Source organism: Triticum aestivum, chromosome 2B (assembly GCF_018294505.1).
Source record: "Triticum aestivum cultivar Chinese Spring chromosome 2B, IWGSC CS RefSeq v2.1, whole genome shotgun sequence".
NCBI classification, from domain to species: Eukaryota; Viridiplantae; Streptophyta; class Magnoliopsida; order Poales; family Poaceae; genus Triticum; species Triticum aestivum.
This window is the reverse complement of record NC_057798.1, coordinates 794,232,389-794,252,696: the sequence shown is the minus strand read 5'-3', so window position 1 is coordinate 794,252,696 and position 20,308 is coordinate 794,232,389. Positions and strand designations below refer to the sequence as shown.

Here is a 20,308-nt window from a genome sequence, read left to right as displayed (position 1 = left end):
GCAGCTGTGGAAGCACCGCAACGCCGTGGTTTTCCAATGGCAGGCTCCGTCCATCCTGGGCCCTGCGGTGCTGTAGGGAGGACGCTCAGCTGTGGCGCGTCCGCCTTCGTCGCGATGATCGAGCCGATGTAGACTCCTGGTTGAGAGCGCTCGCGCCCTAGCCTTGTATCTCCCACTGTCTCCAGAAATTCTGCCTATGTAAACATCTGGGATCCTAGCCCACTTTTGATCAATATATTCAGGTGGGGGAAACTCCCCCCCCCCCCCCGCGTGAAAATTAAAAAAAAAACATCCATCACAACAGCAAAGATGCACCTCTGGCCATGCAACCATCTCCTCTTTTTTTTGGGTCAAATTCATTGATGTAGCTCGTAGGGCCAAGGTGATGTCAATACTGATCCTATCACTATGGTGTACCACCTCATCTCATGGTGCAAACTCATCTTCCACGTGAGAGCATCCTTCATGGGGTGGTAGTGCCTGATGATGGTTGATTCTCCCATGGCATGGTTTGCCTCGTCCGGTTGACAATTCTTGCCTCCTCCGGTGGTAGGTCCTTCGCCTTATCATGCTTTTCGTGATCCCATGACCCTATGTCGAGAGCTCTACAAGGTGCTCGGTGCCGTCTTCATCAACACAGGGATATTTTTCTCATCGCGTTAAAATCATATTTGGTTTGCATCAAGCGTTGTGCTCATGTACCTACAATTTTCTTTAGTTTACTTTGCTTGATTTAACATTATTGTTGTCGAAGCCTTAGGTCCATTTTCAGCGCTATTTCCTGTCGTTGAGGCATCGAGTTTGGTCCATAGTATCAATATGTTCCTTGCTTTGCTCTCAATGAGCTAGCAATCTTCAAATCTTCTTAGCGATATTTTCTCTTCTTTTAAGTCAATTGTTATCGTGCTTGACAATGGATTGTATGGTCTAATCTTGCCATATAATAATTAATTAGGGAATATGTTGTTGTCAAATTAGCAAGAAATCTAACCACGGCCAATAAGAAGTTAATGGATTTAAAGTTTGTAGAAGGTGGGCTGGGTATTAAGAATCCTAAGTTGCATAATGAATGCCTCCTGGTAAAGTTTGTGCATTGGCTGGTCACAGAACCACGGGAGAGCTATATTCGCCGGTTTTTGTCATTTTTTTATTTTTTTCTTTGTTTTCAGATGAATGCGTGTGCACCCTTTATGAACAGTAAATTCAAAAAAATGCTAGAAAAAATGAAAAAAAAGATCTGCTTTTTTTAAAATATACATAGTCGACCGATATACTCGCATACGAAGTTTCACGAAGAAATCATGTGTGTGGTAATCTGGGCAAAAATGACAAAATCGAAGCTATATTGAAAAACACTGTTTAATGAATAGTATGGTCACATTTGTATTTTCTTCAGTAAAAATACCATGGGTGTCAATACATCATGAAACTTCACACGTGAGTAGAATGATCGACTAAGGTTCATACCGTGAAATCTCAGAAATTTTTAATTTTTCTAGTATTTTTTTTATGAATTTACTATTCACATGGCTGTGCGCGCATCCATGTTCATCTTTGTATTTTGGACTAACGATGGGCCTTTATACATCCAATCCCCGCTCTGTTCTCACATGTCCTGAGGCAAATAAAAAACATGTCCTGAGGCCAAGCCTTTTTATCGCAGATTGCAAAAGAGGGGAGGCCTTGGGTACTTACAGGTTAGACACCGGAATTCCCAACGGGCAAGTGAAGAGCTTGATGCTCTCCAAACCTTGGCTGATGGTGAGGCATCTGATCATGGTGAGACAGGTACTAATTCTTCAGCAACAAATACTAGATGATGATCAGTACCTCTTTGATTGCCATGATAGCGAAACCGTGCCTCATTTTGCCTGAACAAATTGGTTGTTCACCTCAGTCTCAGTGGTCTAGTTGAGCCGGCAGACATATTTGACTCTTGGAGAAAGTAATTAGGGCGAAATAGATGGAGTACAGGGCAAAGATGTACGTGCATATACATGCCACTGAAACTCGGCTGAAATGTTAGAACTGCAGGGCGAACTCTAAGAAGATTCGCTTTCTTTATAATGGATAATAGTGACATAATTTCTGTTCAGAGATCTCAGGCCAAGAGCACATACATATATCACTGAGATCCCCAACACAAAACAACGAAATTCAGCAGGTGCACATGAATTTATTATCTCATGAGTAAATTTAACTTGAACAAAACTACTACTTAAACCAAGCAAATAGCATAGGTAACATCTCTTTCAGAATGTGGCAACACCAGCAAGCAAGGCAGAGACATAAAGATAGCACGGAAATGGAACCTTAATCATCTTAACTGAAGCATTGGTCCTCCATCTCGGAATAACCAAAACGTTACAATTACACTAGCTTTGTTTCCCTATTACCAGCCGCCTCAACTACCCAAGTCTACTAGTTAAAGTACTACTACTACTTATAGCTTAACCAAATGACGATGTTAGCTCATGGTCTTTCTTCCCAAAGCAATGTCAGATATCAGATCCACTGAAGCATGATCTCCCCCCCCCCCCCCCCCCCCCCCCCCCCGAAAAAAAATATAACGACAAGGGCTCCCTAAACTAGGAGTGTCCTGTAGCAGATTGTGCTAGCCTTTGCTGGCTTCCTGCCTGCAATAACGTAAAGCTCCATGCAGCTAGCCAAACGAGCAAAAAAGAAAGAGAGTAGATTCTGATTGACTTAGAATACCCGAAATGAACTGAAAGCAGTAAAACGACTTGGAAGGCAGAGTTCTGAGAAGTAATGAGAGAAGCAACATACATGAATTATTTATTGCAATATCCAAAGTCTAAAGCAGAGGAGATCCAAGATACACAATATTCATAGTCCTAAGTAGAGGAGATCTGAAATACACACTTAGTCGAGGTCACCATAAAGGTAGGAATTGCATTACGCACTTACAGTAATAGAATATAATAGAGTAACCTGATATGATATGAGCTTGAAATTGGAGCAGTAGCACGGCCTATTTCCTGAATCAGTTGAACAGATGCTTACCAAGTGAAGACCCAAGGGTTAACAGAATCTGAATGCATCTAACGAGTATTGATTGGTACAAAGATTCATTCAGGTCTGGCCCGGTGTGCTAAGTTAGTTGAGATAAAAAGGAGTGTCTTGAAGAGACCAAACAGGAAACCGATGAAGGAGATGTTGGAATATTAGGCAAGTTCATGATTAATTCCCGTAAATAATTCATGACTAGAAGAGATACTAGCATGCAATAATCTAGTAAACTAGAAGAACAGCAAGACATGCATAACAACAGCAAACACGTAACAATAGCTGTAGAAACAGACATGAACATAGGATGTTGGACGTACTGATCGTTAGCTATTATGGGTGCGACAGTGTTGATGACGATGTTGGCGACGATCTGCTGCTGACGGCAATGAATACGACGATGAGTAGCACCGCCCGATTTGGACGGAAGACGCCCCATGATGACGAATTTGAGCAGTCGCGCACAACGCTTCCCAAAAACCTAATTCGTCCTTTCCCGGTGCAGGATCGCAAAGACGAACGGTTCCGGAGACCTGCTCTCCCACGCGCCGATGCACGCCGGCGTTTGGGATGGAGTAGACTACGATGGCGGCGCAAGTTGTGAGATGAGGCAAAACCCTAGGTGTTTTTCGGTGTGTTTCTGGTCGCAGCCGGTAGCTGTATATATATATTAGGACCAGAGGCGGCATTGTGTCGCGACCACAATCCCAAACCGACTCGGTTTCTAATTCGTATACTTACCGGACAAGAAATCAAAAACTTGTCTGCCAAGACATAAAAATAAAACGGCAAAAGGAAGCTGCGCTCCTGCAAGGAGACGGACCGAATTTCGGCGGACCATTCACGCGCATGTCGCATGTACGCGCCGCCTCGCCTCGCCTCGCCACGGCCAGGCCAGGCCAGGCCAGGCGAGCGAGCGCGCGCGTGTGGTTTTCCCTTTCTCTTCTCACACACCACTTAGAGTGGTGGAGAGAGCCCACTATATAAAGAGGTCCAACTCTTCTTCAACTTCTAAGGTGGGACTAAACTTAGCACCACCACTTGCCATTTTACACATGGGCTTTGAGATTTCAGAAATTGCTATGGGCCTAGCCCATTAATTCTAACAATCCCCCACCAGATCTCAAATACCCATTTAGAGATTTGCCTTCTCTCACCACTTGTTTAATATACCAGTGTTTCAGCAGAGACTGTTAAGTTGAACTTCTGCCTAGAACTTTAAGCTACATCCATTCACAACTTGACAATGGACTATGCCTTGAATTGCTAGTTTTGTGTGAACAGGTTTCACTCAAAGTCTTAACCAGTACCTGACCGCCAGTAGGCTACCCCGCGGTTTGGAGCTTATACGTCATACTCCCTGGTCTCTTCGTGAGTTTACTAGAGATCACCCAAATCTCGTAGACTGTGACGTTTACAGTCAGAACTCATATAGGTGTGTTCTTTCAAGACTGCTCCGTAGGACAGCATCTTTGCTAATTATAGCCAATAGAACCACATTAAGGCATGTTGCCGACCTGCCTTACAGATCTGAGCCTTACAGCTCTGAGAGTTTTGCATCTTCACTTGAAGACGATCATAAGTTATTACTCTCCTCAGTTAACCAATAGCTTGTTCTTCCCAGATCCTAATTCACGGGATCTCCGATCACAAAGGTTGGGTTACTACTATGGTGTAACATCTATGGGTCTCATACCCATCTCCCTCGATGCAATATCTATCACATTTCGTGATAGTCCCTTTGTAAAGGGATCTGCCAGGTTTTTGTCTGTTTGTATATACGTAATAGTTATTACTCCGGAGTTTCTCAACTTCCTGACAGACTTCAAACGTCTTTTCACGTGTCTTGATGACTTTGCATTATCTTTAGAATTGTTCACTTTAGCGATAACCGTTTGGTTATCACAATTCATAAGAATAGCCGGTACAGGTTTTTTTCAACAACCGGCAAGTCCATCAAGAGCTCACGCAGCCATTCTGCCTCAACAGTAGCTGTGTCCAAAGCAGTTAATTCTGCTTCCATAGTTGACCTCGTCAATATGGTTTGCTTGCAAGACCTCCATGACACTGCGCCACCACCATGAGTAAATACATATCCACTTGTTGCGTAAAGTACATCAACATCGGAGATCCAATTTGAATCACTATATCCTTCTAGCACAGTAGGATGCCCTGAATAAGTAATTCCGTAACTCATAGTACCTCTCAGATAGCGCAAGACCCTTTCTAGTGCATGCAAATGATCATCACCCGGGTTGGACATGAACCTACTCAGTTTGCTCACAGCAAAAGAGATATCTGGTCTTGTAGCGCTAGCTAAGTACATGAGTGAACCGACAATTTGAGAGTATCTTAATTGATCTCTCGTTTCTTTCTTGTTCTTTCTGAGTGTCACGCTGGGATCATAAGGTGTTGGAGAAGGCTTGCTATCCATAAAACCGAATCGGTTCAAGACCTTCTCAACATAGTGAGATTGCGTTAATGTAATCTCACTCTCATCCTTAATAAGTTTGATGTTTAGAATTACATCGGCTTCTCCCAGATCTTTCATGTCAAAACTTTTTGATAGAAAAGACTTGACCTCATTAATTGCATTAATGTTTGTACCAAAGATCAGTATGTCGTCCACATACAAACATAATATGACACTATTGCCCCCACCATGGCGATAGTAAACACACCTAGCAGCCTCGTTAATGACAAATCCTGCAGAAGTCAAAGTTCTTTCAAACTTCTCATGCCATTGCTTAGGTGCCTGTTTCAGACCATACAAAGATTTTAACAACTTGCACACCTTTCTCTCTTCACCCTTTACCACAAACCCGTCAGGCTGATCCATATAGATCTCCTCTTCCAACTCTCCATTGAGAAAAGTTGTCTTTACATCCATTTGATGAATGATAAGACCATAAGAGGCAGCCAAGGAAAGTAACACTCGAATGGTGGTCATTCTAGCAACGGGTGAATAGGTGTCAAAGTAATCTTCGCCTTCTTTCTGAGTGTAGCCCTTGGCCACTAGCCGCGCCTTGTACTTATCAATAGTACCATCAGGCTTTAGCTTCTTCTTGAACACCCACTTACAGCCCACAGGTTTACAACCATATGATCTATCAGTTAGTTCCCAAGTTCCATTAGAAAGAATTGAGTCCATCTTATTATGAACAGCTTCTTTCCAATCATCTACATCTGGAGATGCATATGCTTCTGCAATCGTCTTGGGTGTGTCGTCCACAAGGTATACAATGAAATCATCACCAAAGGATTTTGCAATCCTTTGTCTCTTGTTCCTTCTAGGAACTTCATTGTTATCCTTCTCAAGGACTTCCTCATGTGATTGTTCGAAATATTCATCAGTTGTACTAGATTCAGGAATTATCTCAGAAGAAAATCTAGCAATGCTATGCATATCTTTCATAGGAAATATGTTCTCAAAAAATGTTGCATCACGAGATTCCATTATAGTATCAACATGCATATCAGGTACTTTAGATTTTACCACTAAAAACCTATAAGCAATGCTCCGTTGAGCATACCCTAGAAAGACACAATCCACTGTCTTTGGTCCAAGTTTGCGTTTCTTAGGAATAGGAATATTGACCTTTGCCAAACATCCCCAAGTGCGCAAATAAGAAAGTGATGGTTTTCTCCCAACCCACTCCTCATAAGGGGTTTTCTCCTTATTATTGTTGGGAACTCTATTCAGGACATGACATGAAGTCAATAGAGCCTCCCCCCACCATGCCTTAGATAAACCAGCAGTGTCTAACATGGCATTCACCAAGTCAGTCAATGTGCGGTTTTTCCTCTCGGCCACTCCATTTGATTGAGGTGAATAGGGAGGCATCCTCTCATGAATAATACCATGTTCCTCACAAAATTCATCAAAAACTTTTGGAAAATACTCTCCACCACGATCGGACCTAAGACGCTTGATCTTTCTCTCTAGTTGATTTTCAACTTCAGCTTTATAGATTTTAAAGTAGTCTAATGCTTCATCTTTAGTTTGCAACAAATAAACATAGCAAAATCTGGTCGCATCATCAATCAAAGTCATGAAATATCTCTTTCCACCTTTTGTCAACACACCATTCATCTCACAAAGATCAGAATGTATGAGTTCTAGAGGTGCCAAGTTTCTCTCCTCGGCAGCCTTATGAGGCTTTCGAGGTTGCTTAGATTGCACACAACTATGGCACTTAGAACCTTTGGCAACTGTGAAGTTCGGAATTAAACTCATGCTGGATAGCCGAGACATTAAACCAAAATTAATATGACATAAACGAGAGTGCCAAATACTTGCATCATCATTAACACTAGCACAAATTTGGTTTATTGACTTATTGCAAAAATCTGAAAGAGAAAAGCGGAACAAGCCTCCGCACTCATAGCCTTTTCCTATAAATTGTCCAAATCTTGACACGATTACTTTATTGGACTCTAAAACTACCTTAAATCCATCTCGACATAGAAGGGAGCCGCTAACTAGATTCTTGTTCATAGTAGGGACATGCTGCACGTTCCTTAGTTGCACGATCTTTCCCGAAGTAAACTTCAGATCCACCGTGCCAATGCCACGAACAAAAGCATGTGACCCATTCCCCATTAGGACGGAAGAATCCCTTGCGACCTGATAAGAAGTAAACAGGGAGATGTCAGCACACACATGAACGTTAGCACCCGAATCAATCCACCACGAAGATGATTGAAATACTGAAAGCACAATAGGTAAATTACCATACCCATCAGTATTGCTAGCGGTCACCATGTTGACAGTCTTGGAGCTTGTTTTCCCTCTGCGGTCTGCACGTTCAGGGCATTCCTTGGAAAAGTGTCCAGGCTTCCCACAGGCGTAGCACTCTAGCTCAGCCTTGTTGAACTTCTTCTTCTTGAAGGTAGTAGTCTTGGTAGGCTTGTTTAAAACAGGTTTGTTCTTCCCTTTGTTCTTGTTCTGTGGGTACCTCTGCACCATGTTAGCAGTAGGCTGAACTTCACCTCCTTTTTCAGTGGTATCTTTAGCCCGAGCTTTTTCTTCAACATCAAGAGATGCAATCAGATTTTTAACTGATATCTCCTGTCTCTTATGCTTCAGAGTTGTGACGAAATTCCTCCATGAAGGAGGCAAATTTGCAATCATGCACCCAGCCACAAATTTGTCGGGTAGAACACATTTAAGGAGTTCAAGTTCCTTCACAATGCACTGTATCTCATGAGCTTGTTCAACCACAGAACGGTTATTCACCATCTTGTAGTCATGAAAACTCTCCATGATGTACAGTTCACTGCCTGCATCTGTTGCATCGAATTTTGCATTCAGTGCATCCCACAGAATTTTTTCGTCGTTTATGTGCATGTACACATCACACAAACGGTCAGCAAGAACACTCAGAATGCATCCCACAAACATATTATTGGCTTCCTGGAATTATCTCCGATCTTCGTCGGTCATTCCCTCTGGAGCACCAACACTAGCGTGGAAAACTTTCAGAGCAGTAAGCCAGAGCGTGGTCTTCACCTGCCACCTCTTAAAGTGCACACCGGTAAACTTATCCGGCCTCAGTGCATCAGCGAATCCAGCCATAGTTAACTCAGGAAATTGCCTATAATTAGGTTTTTGGATTGTTGGAATATTAGGCAAGTTCATGATTAATTCCAGTAAATAATTCATGACTAGAAGAGATACTAGCATGCAATAATCTAGTAAACTAGAAGAACAGCAAGACATGCATAACAGCAGCAAACACGTAACAATAGCTGTAGAAACAGACATGAACATAGGATGTTGGACGTACTGATCGTTAGCTATTATGGGTGCGACAGTGTTGATGACGATGTTGGCGACGATCTGCTGCTGACGGCGATGAATACGACGATGAGTAGCACCGCCCGATTTGGACGGAAGACGCCCCGTGATGACGAATTTGAGCAGTCGCGCACAGCGCTTCCCAAAAACCTAATTCGTCCTCTCCCGGTGCAGGATCGCAAAGACGAACGGTTGCGGAGACCTGCTCTCCCACGCGCCGATGCACGCCGGCGTTTGGGATGGAGTAGACTTTTTCGGTGTGTTTCTGATCGCAGCCGGTAGCTGTATATATATTAGGACCAGAGGTGGCATTGTGTCGCGACCACAATCCTGCCCCGCCCCGCCCCGCGGCCCCGGCCCGGCCAGGCGAGCGAGCGCGCGCGTGTTGTTTTCCCTTTCTCTTCTCACACACCACTTAGAGTGGTGGAGAGAGCCCACTATATAAAGAGGTCCAACTCTTCTTCAACTTCCAAGGTGGGACTAAACTTAGCACCACCACTTGCCATTTTGCACATGGGCTTTGAGATTTCAGAAATTGCTATGGGCCTAGCCCATTAATTCTAACAGGAGAGCAGTGCAGCGATGGTTTTGTAGTTTCTGTAAACAAACTTGTGCACCTTGATCCACATCCACCTCTTGGCCCTGTATTCCTCTATATCTTCCAAGAGTTCAATGTAGAGTGGGCCGCCACTAATGTGCTTGATGAGGCTCTTGAAGAAGTCAAGCGTTTGCTTGTTGGTGAGTTCTCCTTGCACGACATGCTTTGATCGCAGCCTGTGCACGTCCTCCTCTCGATCCATGAGCATTGCGAGGACAGCAAGGTAAGAGCAGACGACCGGCATTTCAGTGGAGCTCAAAAAGTCTGTAGCGATGCATACCTCGAAAGCCGCCATGTTGACGAGCCAGCATGACCTCATTTCGTCCAACAATAGTGGCGCCACGAAGATCTGACTGAAGAGGGGTCTTTTCCTGATACCCATGTCCCCGAGCTCTCTTGTCTTGCTAGTTGTGATTGTTATGCCCATCTCTGCAAGCTCGGCAGCACTAACAGTTTTTGAAACTGGCCGCCTGATAGCTTCATCAAATATGGACTGTCCTGGTTCAATAGTCTTGCATCCTGTTTTGTAGAACCGGAGGAGGCCAAGGAGATGTGGCGGCACGTAGCTACGCAATTTACATCTTCTGTTATTACTCTCTCCCCAACGGAGCTGCAGTGTGCGTCCCATCCTGGCAACTCCCTTCATAACTGTCTTCTCGGTATCTAGGAACTTCATGAGGGCCTGCAGCACCATCCATGGCAGCTGGTTCTCCAGCAGCATTATGTCATTGCTGATGCAAACTTGATTTGAATCGAAACAGCACAGCAACGACGAATACAAAAGCCTACGGTTGTAAAGCATGCGCATATACTGCAACAAGAAGCAACCGTCAAGAAACAACATGTCCGCAAACTCAGCATCACCGATAGCCGCTGTTGCCGTCACGTCGGCGTAGAAGCCGCGGGCATCATCTATTACAGAAAGGACCCCCGCTTTCATTGCCTCATACGAGAAGCCGTCTTTGAGATTCGCCTGGCAATCCAAGATGTAGTGGTACGCAGCCACGTGCTTCACCTTCTCCATCTCCTTGAGATGCTCCGAGCCTCGATGGTAAGGGCCGATGGCCACCACCTTGGGGACAATGTACCTTGAGCCCAGGTCTCGTAGGCTCGTGGGGAATCTATGGATTCTGAAGTCCACTCGGGCGAAATCAGACTCAAACTCTCGTGCTGTTTTTCTCCATGTCTTGGCATCCATGGTTCTTCTTCTTCCCATCTCCATCATGTCGAGATTATCACTATCACTATCACTATCACTATCACTATCACTACCACTATCCTCAATCACATCACGTCGAGCTAGCGGCGCCGGACGTCGCTCCCTTCCAATAATATTAATAGCGTCGCTGAGATCGCTGCACTCCCATGAGGTTTCTGTCACCATATCCAAATAGCTGCCGATTTTTCTAACCAACACTGCAGCCACCCACGATTCGGGATTCCGGGAGGCGGGGAAGGTGTTGTTACCGGGGTCGACGAGTCGAGTCAGATCCGGACGGCTGGAGCCCGAGAAGAACGATCAGACCAAGGATCCCTCGGCGCCACCCTCTTGCTCCCGTCGCTGGAAGAGAGAGCGGGAGATCCTACGCGGCAGACGGCGGGCGTGGGGCGGGGTGGAGCTGGGGAATTTTTACTGGACGTCGGCGACGCAGAATGCGGAGAAACAGAGCAGCTCGGGAGGGGAATGAGGAGGGAACACGGCAACAGTGTCCGGATGCACATCTCACTCCTTCAATGAATCATCGTTAAGTCAAGTCAACCAACCTCAGAGCAATAAAGCACTATAGCTACTCTTCTGCACCAGCTGAAGCCGCTGAGCATGCGTCTTCATTTCCTCGCAGTAAAACAGGTCAATAGTAGGTAGGTTTGCTAAGAGCATCTATAACCGGACCCCTCAAACCCGTCTCAAAACCGGTTATGATTTTTTGACCCAGACGAGCCTCTCAAACGGCTCTCAATTGCCCGGGCTGACCGGCATCCCCATATCCATGGGGCGGATATGGGATACCCGGACACACCCGCCACATCGGACCCGGCCCATGCTGGCCCACCTGACCCCACTTATATACGTCCACATCCTCTCGTCGGAGCAAACCCTAGCCACTCCCCTCTACTCCCCTTCGTCACCCGAGCTCACCTCCGGCGGTTTGCGACCTTCTCCGCCATGGCAAGCAACAGATAGGACTCTGACCAGTCCGGATCCGTCGACTGGGGTGTTGTCCCTGTGAGTTGGAGGAGGCAATGGCAGTCCGCATTGCACTCCGCCACTCCAGGGAGGACATCCCTGGCCGACAAACGGATCCGTCCACCACGACGCCATAGCGTCTGATAAGGATCAACGCGATGATCCATAGAATTTTGCCCGATCTTTCACGGCGAATTGAACAAGATAGCAGATCTTCCAATCACGCGACGAACGCAACCTGAAGAAGAGGAACAAAATTCCAGCAAGCAACGTGTCGATGATCAACACGCCTCAAACCTAAGGCTGATAATTCTTGATGCACTCAAGAACCCTCACACAATCTTTTATTCAATACGAATAAACGGCGGCGCCGTTTGTAGAGGGATGCTCCATCCCAGAAACAACTCAATTTCTAAAACTCCCCTAAACCTTAGTCGCTGGGTCCTTTATATAGGAGACCGGAAACCAAGTCGGTTGGACATGCCCGAACCGGAAAACACAAATAAAAATCCTAATTGGCCCACAACATGACCTGAAAAAAATAGATAACTAAAAGGGACTGTGATATTTGGCACATGTGTGCCATATAAGTAAAACTGCCACACCTCTACTTCTTTCACTTTAAAGTACCGCACGATCCCCCTTCCTTCGACCCCACCTTCTCCCGAACGACCCTGCTGGCTCGCCCAAGAAACCTGCTTCTCCCGCACATCTCGCGCGCCCACCCCCGAGAAAATTGCCACTTCTTCACGTCTACCACATGATAAAAAAAATATTGCACATGTGGGATTCGAACCCACACCTCCTTGGTACCAAAGCACGCCACCACAACCAACTCACCCTTAGGTATTTGTTGCTCAAACTAAAGAAACTAATTGTTTTGATCCCTTTTTTTACAATTGTGTTACTACAAAAAAGTACAGAAAATTACCACGATTTTCCCTCAGGACAAAGTTACCATGGTATTCGCATGTAACTTATCAGGCCTGTGTTGTGTCAGTTACCATGCTATTTACATAGAATTTACCAGGTACTATGTTTCAACAACAACACCCTTTCAAAGTTACCACTGTGTTTTGTACACAAGTTATAAGGTCTTCGATGTGTCAAATACCGTGGTACTTACACATAAGTTATCAGGGTATGTGTACATCAACCTTGCCCCTGGTAAAAGTTACCATGGAGGATTGTACATGAGTTACCGGGTCTACAGTTTGTATATTATCATGGTACTTACACCTAAAAACCTGGGTGTGTTTCGGTAACTTTTTCCATAGGTCAAAAATTATCACGAAGTTTTTGCGTAACTTATCACGCCTATAGCGGGTCAAAGTGGGCCCTTTTTTTTGGGCCAACCCACGAGCACGTGTGTCCCTCATGATACTAAACATTATGTGGCTTTTCCATGGCACATCATGTGCTATGTTCATCTAAGAGGCCCTGCGAGGCGAGTGTATGTTTTTAACAACTTGTTTTCCTTTGGTAAAAAGTTACCATGATGTTTATATTGTAAGTTATCGGTTATGGGGTGCTTATATTATCATGTTATTCACACAAAAATTATTGGGGATGTTTTGAACAACTTTTTCTCGGGACAAAAGGTGATCATGGTGATTCTAGGTAACCTATCAAGCCCACAATGCTTAAAATATCATACTATTTACACAAAATTTATCAGGGGTATGTTTCAGTAAAATTTCCCCCACGGTCAAAAACTTATCATGGTGTTTAGTTACCGCGGTGCATATGTTTTCATGCTATTTACACATAAAAATACCAGGGGAGGAAGGTATAGTACCGTGCTATTTACGCAGAAGATACCGGAATATTTTTTCAAAAAAAAAATCTTCCCTATGGTCAAAGCTACCATGATGTTTCTACCTCAGTTATCAGATGTGCACTGCGTATATTACCATCTATTTACACATAAATTATCTGGTATCTTTTCACATTTTTCTTCCCCAATGGTTAAAGTTACCATGATGTTTGTATCTAAATTATCAGGTCTATGACGTGAATGTTATCGTGCTATTTACAGAAATTACCGGGGGCCGGGGTTCAACAAATTTCCTCCCAATGATCAAAGTTACCACGATGCTTTCACCAAAGTTATCACACCTTCAATGCTTATGACCATGCTACTTACACATAATGTACCGCGTGGTATACAAAAGTTATCATGTTGATGGCGCGTCATTTATCGTGGTGGTGATGAAGAATTTACCACGGGAAAAGTTTATGTGCCAGGTTTGATAGGTGAAACAAAAGTTTCTCAGTGCTAAAATGTTAAAGGCAAAACATGTCAAAAACAGTATTTTCCTTAGCTTGTTCAACAATGAGTGTCATAGCCTCACAGGCGAAGTGGTTAGCTCCCTTCATTGATTACATGCAGACCAGAGATCAAGGGTCAGTTTGATTGGATACCTGAAAGAAAATTGCCTGGACTGGAGCCTGCCTGAGACTAGCCTGGAGGTTGTTTGGTTAGCATCCTGGGAAAGGAAACAGTAGCCTGGCCTGAAATATCCTGCATGGTCATTAGCCTGGTTGAAGCGCCAGGCAAGTTTGTTAGCCTCGCACATAATTCGCGGTTATAGCTCCAATCCCCATGGAGGTTTGAGACGCCTCCTGAGACTTACCCTCATGAACTAGTTTCCGTCTATTCCACCATAAATACCAAGCAGCTATAACGATTAGTTCTCATGCATTCCGGGAGCCCAAGATAGGTAATTCATGATCAGGCATAAGGAGTAAGAATTCAAGGATTGTCTCTCCAGCACGGTCAATGACGCAGGCTTTTTTACCACTTCATACAACCCCAAATATTCCCACACTTCTTTTGCCTTCTGGCACAGAAATAATACATGTTTCGTGTCCTTTGGCCCATCCAAACATGCTGGACATATTGGCTGAGTTTTTATGTGTCTGTTGGCCAGTGTAACGCGACACGGTAGAGTCCCGTGGAGCGTACGCCAAATAAAAAATTTAACCTTCACCGGACAAGCTACTTTCCAGATCTTACCCCAAATAGGATTGACCTTACTTCTACCCATGCCATCTAAGTATTCCAATTTCCTCCCATGCTGCTTTTTCCATTCCTCCACATACGCTGATCGTACAGTGTATAAACCATTTTTTGTATAGCTCCAAGCAATAAAGTCCAACATATTATGCATAGGGATCGGGATCGCTAGGACTCTACGGGCATCAATTGGCCACAAAGTTTGTCTCACCAAATTTTCATCCCAACAATTCGTGATTGGGTCAATAAGATCAGAAACTTTCGTTAGGAGATTCCCCCTTCTTGGTGTAATAATTTTCCTATCTGCACAATTTGGGATCCATGCATCTCTCCATATGTCAATATTTTCTCCTGTTCCGACTCTCCTGTTGGTGAGTTCTCCTTGCACGACATGCTTTGATCGCAGCCTGTGCACGTCCTCCTCTCGATCCATGAGCATTGCGAGGACAGCAAGGTAAGAGCAGACGACCGGCATTTCAGTGGAGCTCAAAAAGTCTGTAGCGATGCATACCTCGAAAGCCGCCATGTTGACGAGCCAGCATGACCTCATTTCGTCCAACAATAGTGGCGCCACGAAGATCTGACTGAAGAGGGGTCTTTTCCTGATACCCATGTCCCCGAGCTCTCTTGTCTTGCTAGTTGTGATTGTTATGCCCATCTCTGCAAGCTCGGCAGCACTAACAGTTTTTGAAACTGGCCGCCTGATAGCTTCATCAAATATGGACTGTCCTGGTTCAATAGTCTTGCATCCTGTTTTGTAGAACCGGAGGAGGCCAAGGAGATGTGGCGGCACGTAGCTACGCAATTTACATCTTCTGTTATTACTCTCTCCCCAACGGAGCTGCAGTGTGCGTCCCATCCTGGCAACTCCCTTCATAACTGTCTTCTCGGTATCTAGGAACTTCATGAGGGCCTGCAGCACCATCCATGGCAGCTGGTTCTCCAGCAGCATTATGTCATTGCTGATGCAAACTTGATTTGAATCGAAACAGCACAGCAACGACGAATACAAAAGCCTACGGTTGTAAAGCATGCGCATATACTGCAACAAGAAGCAACCGTCAAGAAACAACATGTCCGCAAACTCAGCATCACCGATAGCCGCTGTTGCCGTCACGTCGGCGTAGAAGCCGCGGGCATCATCTATTACAGAAAGGACCCCCGCTTTCATTGCCTCATACGAGAAGCCGTCTTTGAGATTCGCCTGGCAATCCAAGATGTAGTGGTACGCAGCCACGTGCTTCACCTTCTCCATCTCCTTGAGATGCTCCGAGCCTCGATGGTAAGGGCCGATGGCCACCACCTTGGGGACAATGTACCTTGAGCCCAGGTCTCGTAGGCTCGTGGGGAATCTATGGATTCTGAAGTCCACTCGGGCGAAATCAGACTCAAACTCTCGTGCTGTTTTTCTCCATGTCTTGGCATCCATGGTTCTTCTTCTTCCCATCTCCATCATGTCGAGATTATCACTATCACTATCACTATCACTATCACTATCACTACCACTATCCTCAATCACATCACGTCGAGCTAGCGGCGCCGGACGTCGCTCCCTTCCAATAATATTAATAGCGTCGCTGAGATCGCTGCACTCCCATGAGGTTTCTGTCACCATATCCAAATAGCTGCCGATTTTTCTAACCAACACTGCAGCCACCCACGATTCGGGATTCCGGGAGGCGGGGAAGGTGTTGTTACCGGGGTCGACGAGTCGAGTCAGATCCGGACGGCTGGAGCCCGAGAAGAACGATCAGACCAAGGATCCCTCGGCGCCACCCTCTTGCTCCCGTCGCTGGAAGAGAGAGCGGGAGATCCTACGCGGCAGACGGCGGGCGTGGGGCGGGGTGGAGCTGGGGAATTTTTACTGGACGTCGGCGACGCAGAATGCGGAGAAACAGAGCAGCTCGGGAGGGGAATGAGGAGGGAACACGGCAACAGTGTCCGGATGCACATCTCACTCCTTCAATGAATCATCGTTAAGTCAAGTCAACCAACCTCAGAGCAATAAAGCACTATAGCTACTCTTCTGCACCAGCTGAAGCCGCTGAGCATGCGTCTTCATTTCCTCGCAGTAAAACAGGTCAATAGTAGGTAGGTTTGCTAAGAGCATCTATAACCGGACCCCTCAAACCCGTCTCAAAACCGGTTATGATTTTTTGACCCAGACGAGCCTCTCAAACGGCTCTCAATTGCCCGGGCTGACCGGCATCCCCATATCCATGGGGCGGATATGGGATACCCGGACACACCCGCCACATCGGACCCGGCCCATGCTGGCCCACCTGACCCCACTTATATACGTCCACATCCTCTCGTCGGAGCAAACCCTAGCCACTCCCCTCTACTCCCCTTCGTCACCCGAGCTCACCTCCGGCGGTTTGCGACCTTCTCCGCCATGGCAAGCAACAGATAGGACTCTGACCAGTCCGGATCCGTCGACTGGGGTGTTGTCCCTGTGAGTTGGAGGAGGCAATGGCAGTCCGCATTGCACTCCGCCACTCCAGGGAGGACATCCCTGGCCGACAAACGGATCCGTCCACCACGACGCCATAGCGTCTGATAAGGATCAACGCGATGATCCATAGAATTTTGCCCGATCTTTCACGGCGAATTGAACAAGATAGCAGATCTTCCAATCACGCGACGAACGCAACCTGAAGAAGAGGAACAAAATTCCAGCAAGCAACGTGTCGATGATCAACACGCCTCAAACCTAAGGCTGATAATTCTTGATGCACTCAAGAACCCTCACACAATCTTTTATTCAATACGAATAAACGGCGGCGCCGTTTGTAGAGGGATGCTCCATCCCAGAAACAACTCAATTTCTAAAACTCCCCTAAACCTTAGTCGCTGGGTCCTTTATATAGGAGACCGGAAACCAAGTCGGTTGGACATGCCCGAACCGGAAAACACAAATAAAAATCCTAATTGGCCCACAACATGACCTGAAAAAAATAGATAACTAAAAGGGACTGTGATATTTGGCACATGTGTGCCATATAAGTAAAACTGCCACACCTCTACTTCTTTCACTTTAAAGTACCGCACGATCCCCCTTCCTTCGACCCCACCTTCTCCCGAACGACCCTGCTGGCTCGCCCAAGAAACCTGCTTCTCCCGCACATCTCGCGCGCCCACCCCCGAGAAAATTGCCACTTCTTCACGTCTACCACATGATAAAAAAAATATTGCACATGTGGGATTCGAACCCACACCTCCTTGGTACCAAAGCACGCCACCACAACCAACTCACCCTTAGGTATTTGTTGCTCAAACTAAAGAAACTAATTGTTTTGATCCCTTTTTTTACAATTGTGTTACTACAAAAAAGTACAGAAAATTACCACGATTTTCCCTCAGGACAAAGTTACCATGGTATTCGCATGTAACTTATCAGGCCTGTGTTGTGTCAGTTACCATGCTATTTACATAGAATTTACCAGGTACTATGTTTCAACAACAACACCCTTTCAAAGTTACCACTGTGTTTTGTACACAAGTTATAAGGTCTTCGATGTGTCAAATACCGTGGTACTTACACATAAGTTATCAGGGTATGTGTACATCAACCTTGCCCCTGGTAAAAGTTACCATGGAGGATTGTACATGAGTTACCGGGTCTACAGTTTGTATATTATCATGGTACTTACACCTAAAAACCTGGGTGTGTTTCGGTAACTTTTTCCATAGGTCAAAAATTATCACGAAGTTTTTGCGTAACTTATCACGCCTATAGCGGGTCAAAGTGGGCCCTTTTTTTTGGGCCAACCCACGAGCACGTGTGTCCCTCATGATACTAAACATTATGTGGCTTTTCCATGGCACATCATGTGCTATGTTCATCTAAGAGGCCCTGCGAGGCGAGTGTATGTTTTTAACAACTTGTTTTCCTTTGGTAAAAAGTTACCATGATGTTTATATTGTAAGTTATCGGTTATGGGGTGCTTATATTATCATGTTATTCACACAAAAATTATTGGGGATGTTTTGAACAACTTTTTCTCGGGACAAAAGGTGATCATGGTGATTCTAGGTAACCTATCAAGCCCACAATGCTTAAAATATCATACTATTTACACAAAATTTATCAGGGGTATGTTTCAGTAAAATTTCCCCCACGGTCAAAAACTTATCATGGTGTTTAGTTACCGCGGTGCATATGTTTTCATGCTATTTACACATAAAAATACCAGGGGAGGAAGGTATAGTACCGTGCTATTTACGCAGAAGATACCGGAATATTTTTTCAAAAAAAAAATCTTCCCTATGGTCAAAGCTACCATGATGTTTCTACCTCAGTTATCAGATGTGCACTGCGTATATTACCATCTATTTACACATAAATTATCTGGTATCTTTTCACATTTTTCTTCCCCAATGGTTAAAGTTACCATGATGTTTGTATCTAAATTATCAGGTCTATGACGTGAATGTTATCGTGCTATTTACAGAAATTACCGGGGGCCGGGGTTCAACAAATTTCCTCCCAATGATCAAAGTTACCACGATGCTTTCACCAAAGTTATCACACCTTCAATGCTTATGACCATGCTACTTACACATAATGTACCGCGTGGTATACAAAAGTTATCATGTTGATGGCGCGTCATTTATCGTGGTGGTGATGAAGAATTTACCACGGGAAAAGTTTATGTGCCAGGTTTGATAGGTGAAACAAAAGTTTCTCAGTGCTAAAATGTTAAAGGCAAAACATGTCAAAAACAGTATTTTCCTTAGCTTGTTCAACAATGAGTGTCATAGCCTCACAGGCGAAGTGGTTAGCTCCCTTCATTGATTACATGCAGACCAGAGATCAAGGGTCAGTTTGATTGGATACCTGAAAGAAAATTGCCTGGACTGGAGCCTGCCTGAGACTAGCCTGGAGGTTGTTTGGTTAGCATCCTGGGAAAGGAAACAGTAGCCTGGCCTGAAATATCCTGCATGGTCATTAGCCTGGTTGAAGCGCCAGGCAAGTTTGTTAGCCTCGCACATGCATGAGTATTTGGACGCCTGGCTCGTGCCTGGACATTAATTATACCTCTGCATGCGGTACTATTCAGTGGTGTCAGGAGTGAACATTTATTTATGAGTAGTTAATAGCCGGCTAGGCAGCGGACACACACCAAACGCCATACAGCCAGGCTAAGCTGGCCAGACAATTTCTCTCAAATTTCCAGGCGCAAGTCAGGCACTACTTTGACCCAGGCATGGAGCCCAGGTAACGAACCAAACTAGCCCCAAATCCCAATTCAAGCATTATTTTTGCCCAAAAATCTAGAAGGCGCGTGGGGACGTAACTGATGATTGAAAGAAAGGAAATCAGGAGGGCGGGAAAGGAAGGAGATGGACGTGCAAGAAAAGAAGGAGATTGCGAGGAAAGGAAGGAGATTGGGAGGACGTGCGGCATGCAGGATAGAAAGGAGATCGCGAGGAAAGGAAGGACATCGGGAGGACATGCGGGAAAGGAAGGAGATCGCGAGGACGTTTGGGAAAGGAAGGAGATCGGGAGGGTGGCTGGAACTGACGGTGCTGGATGCGTGTGGCAGTTTTGCAATCTGCCACATGGTTGCCACTTACATATTTCGAACTAAAAATGCAACCAACCCAATTACCATGGTTCAGTCACCCCCTTGGCACGCCTCTAACTTTGGTGGAGTCCTAAAGTTGGGCTTCACC

The 20,308-nt window shown here is 45.3% G+C and overlaps 2 protein-coding genes across 2 annotated transcripts; both read right to left on the bottom strand.

Moving 5' to 3' along the window:
• Positions 1-9,217: 9,217 nt before the first annotated feature.
• LOC123042808 (UPF0481 protein At3g47200-like) lies at positions 9,218-11,096 on the bottom strand. Its single transcript, XM_044465183.1, has one exon. It carries the CDS (start codon positions 10,807-10,809, stop codon positions 9,388-9,390), a length of 1,422 nt encoding a protein of 473 aa, XP_044321118.1. The 5' UTR covers positions 10,810-11,096; the 3' UTR covers positions 9,218-9,387.
• Positions 11,097-13,882: 2,786 nt separating this feature from the next.
• On the bottom strand, positions 13,883-16,520 carry LOC123039692 (UPF0481 protein At3g47200-like). The gene is made up of 2 exons (XM_044462740.1): positions 14,841-16,520; positions 13,883-13,888 (listed from the first exon to the last, which is right to left on the bottom strand). Exons 1-2 carry the CDS (start codon positions 16,242-16,244, stop codon positions 13,883-13,885), a joined length of 1,410 nt encoding a protein of 469 aa, XP_044318675.1. The 5' UTR covers positions 16,245-16,520.
• Positions 16,521-20,308: the final 3,788 nt, after the last annotated feature.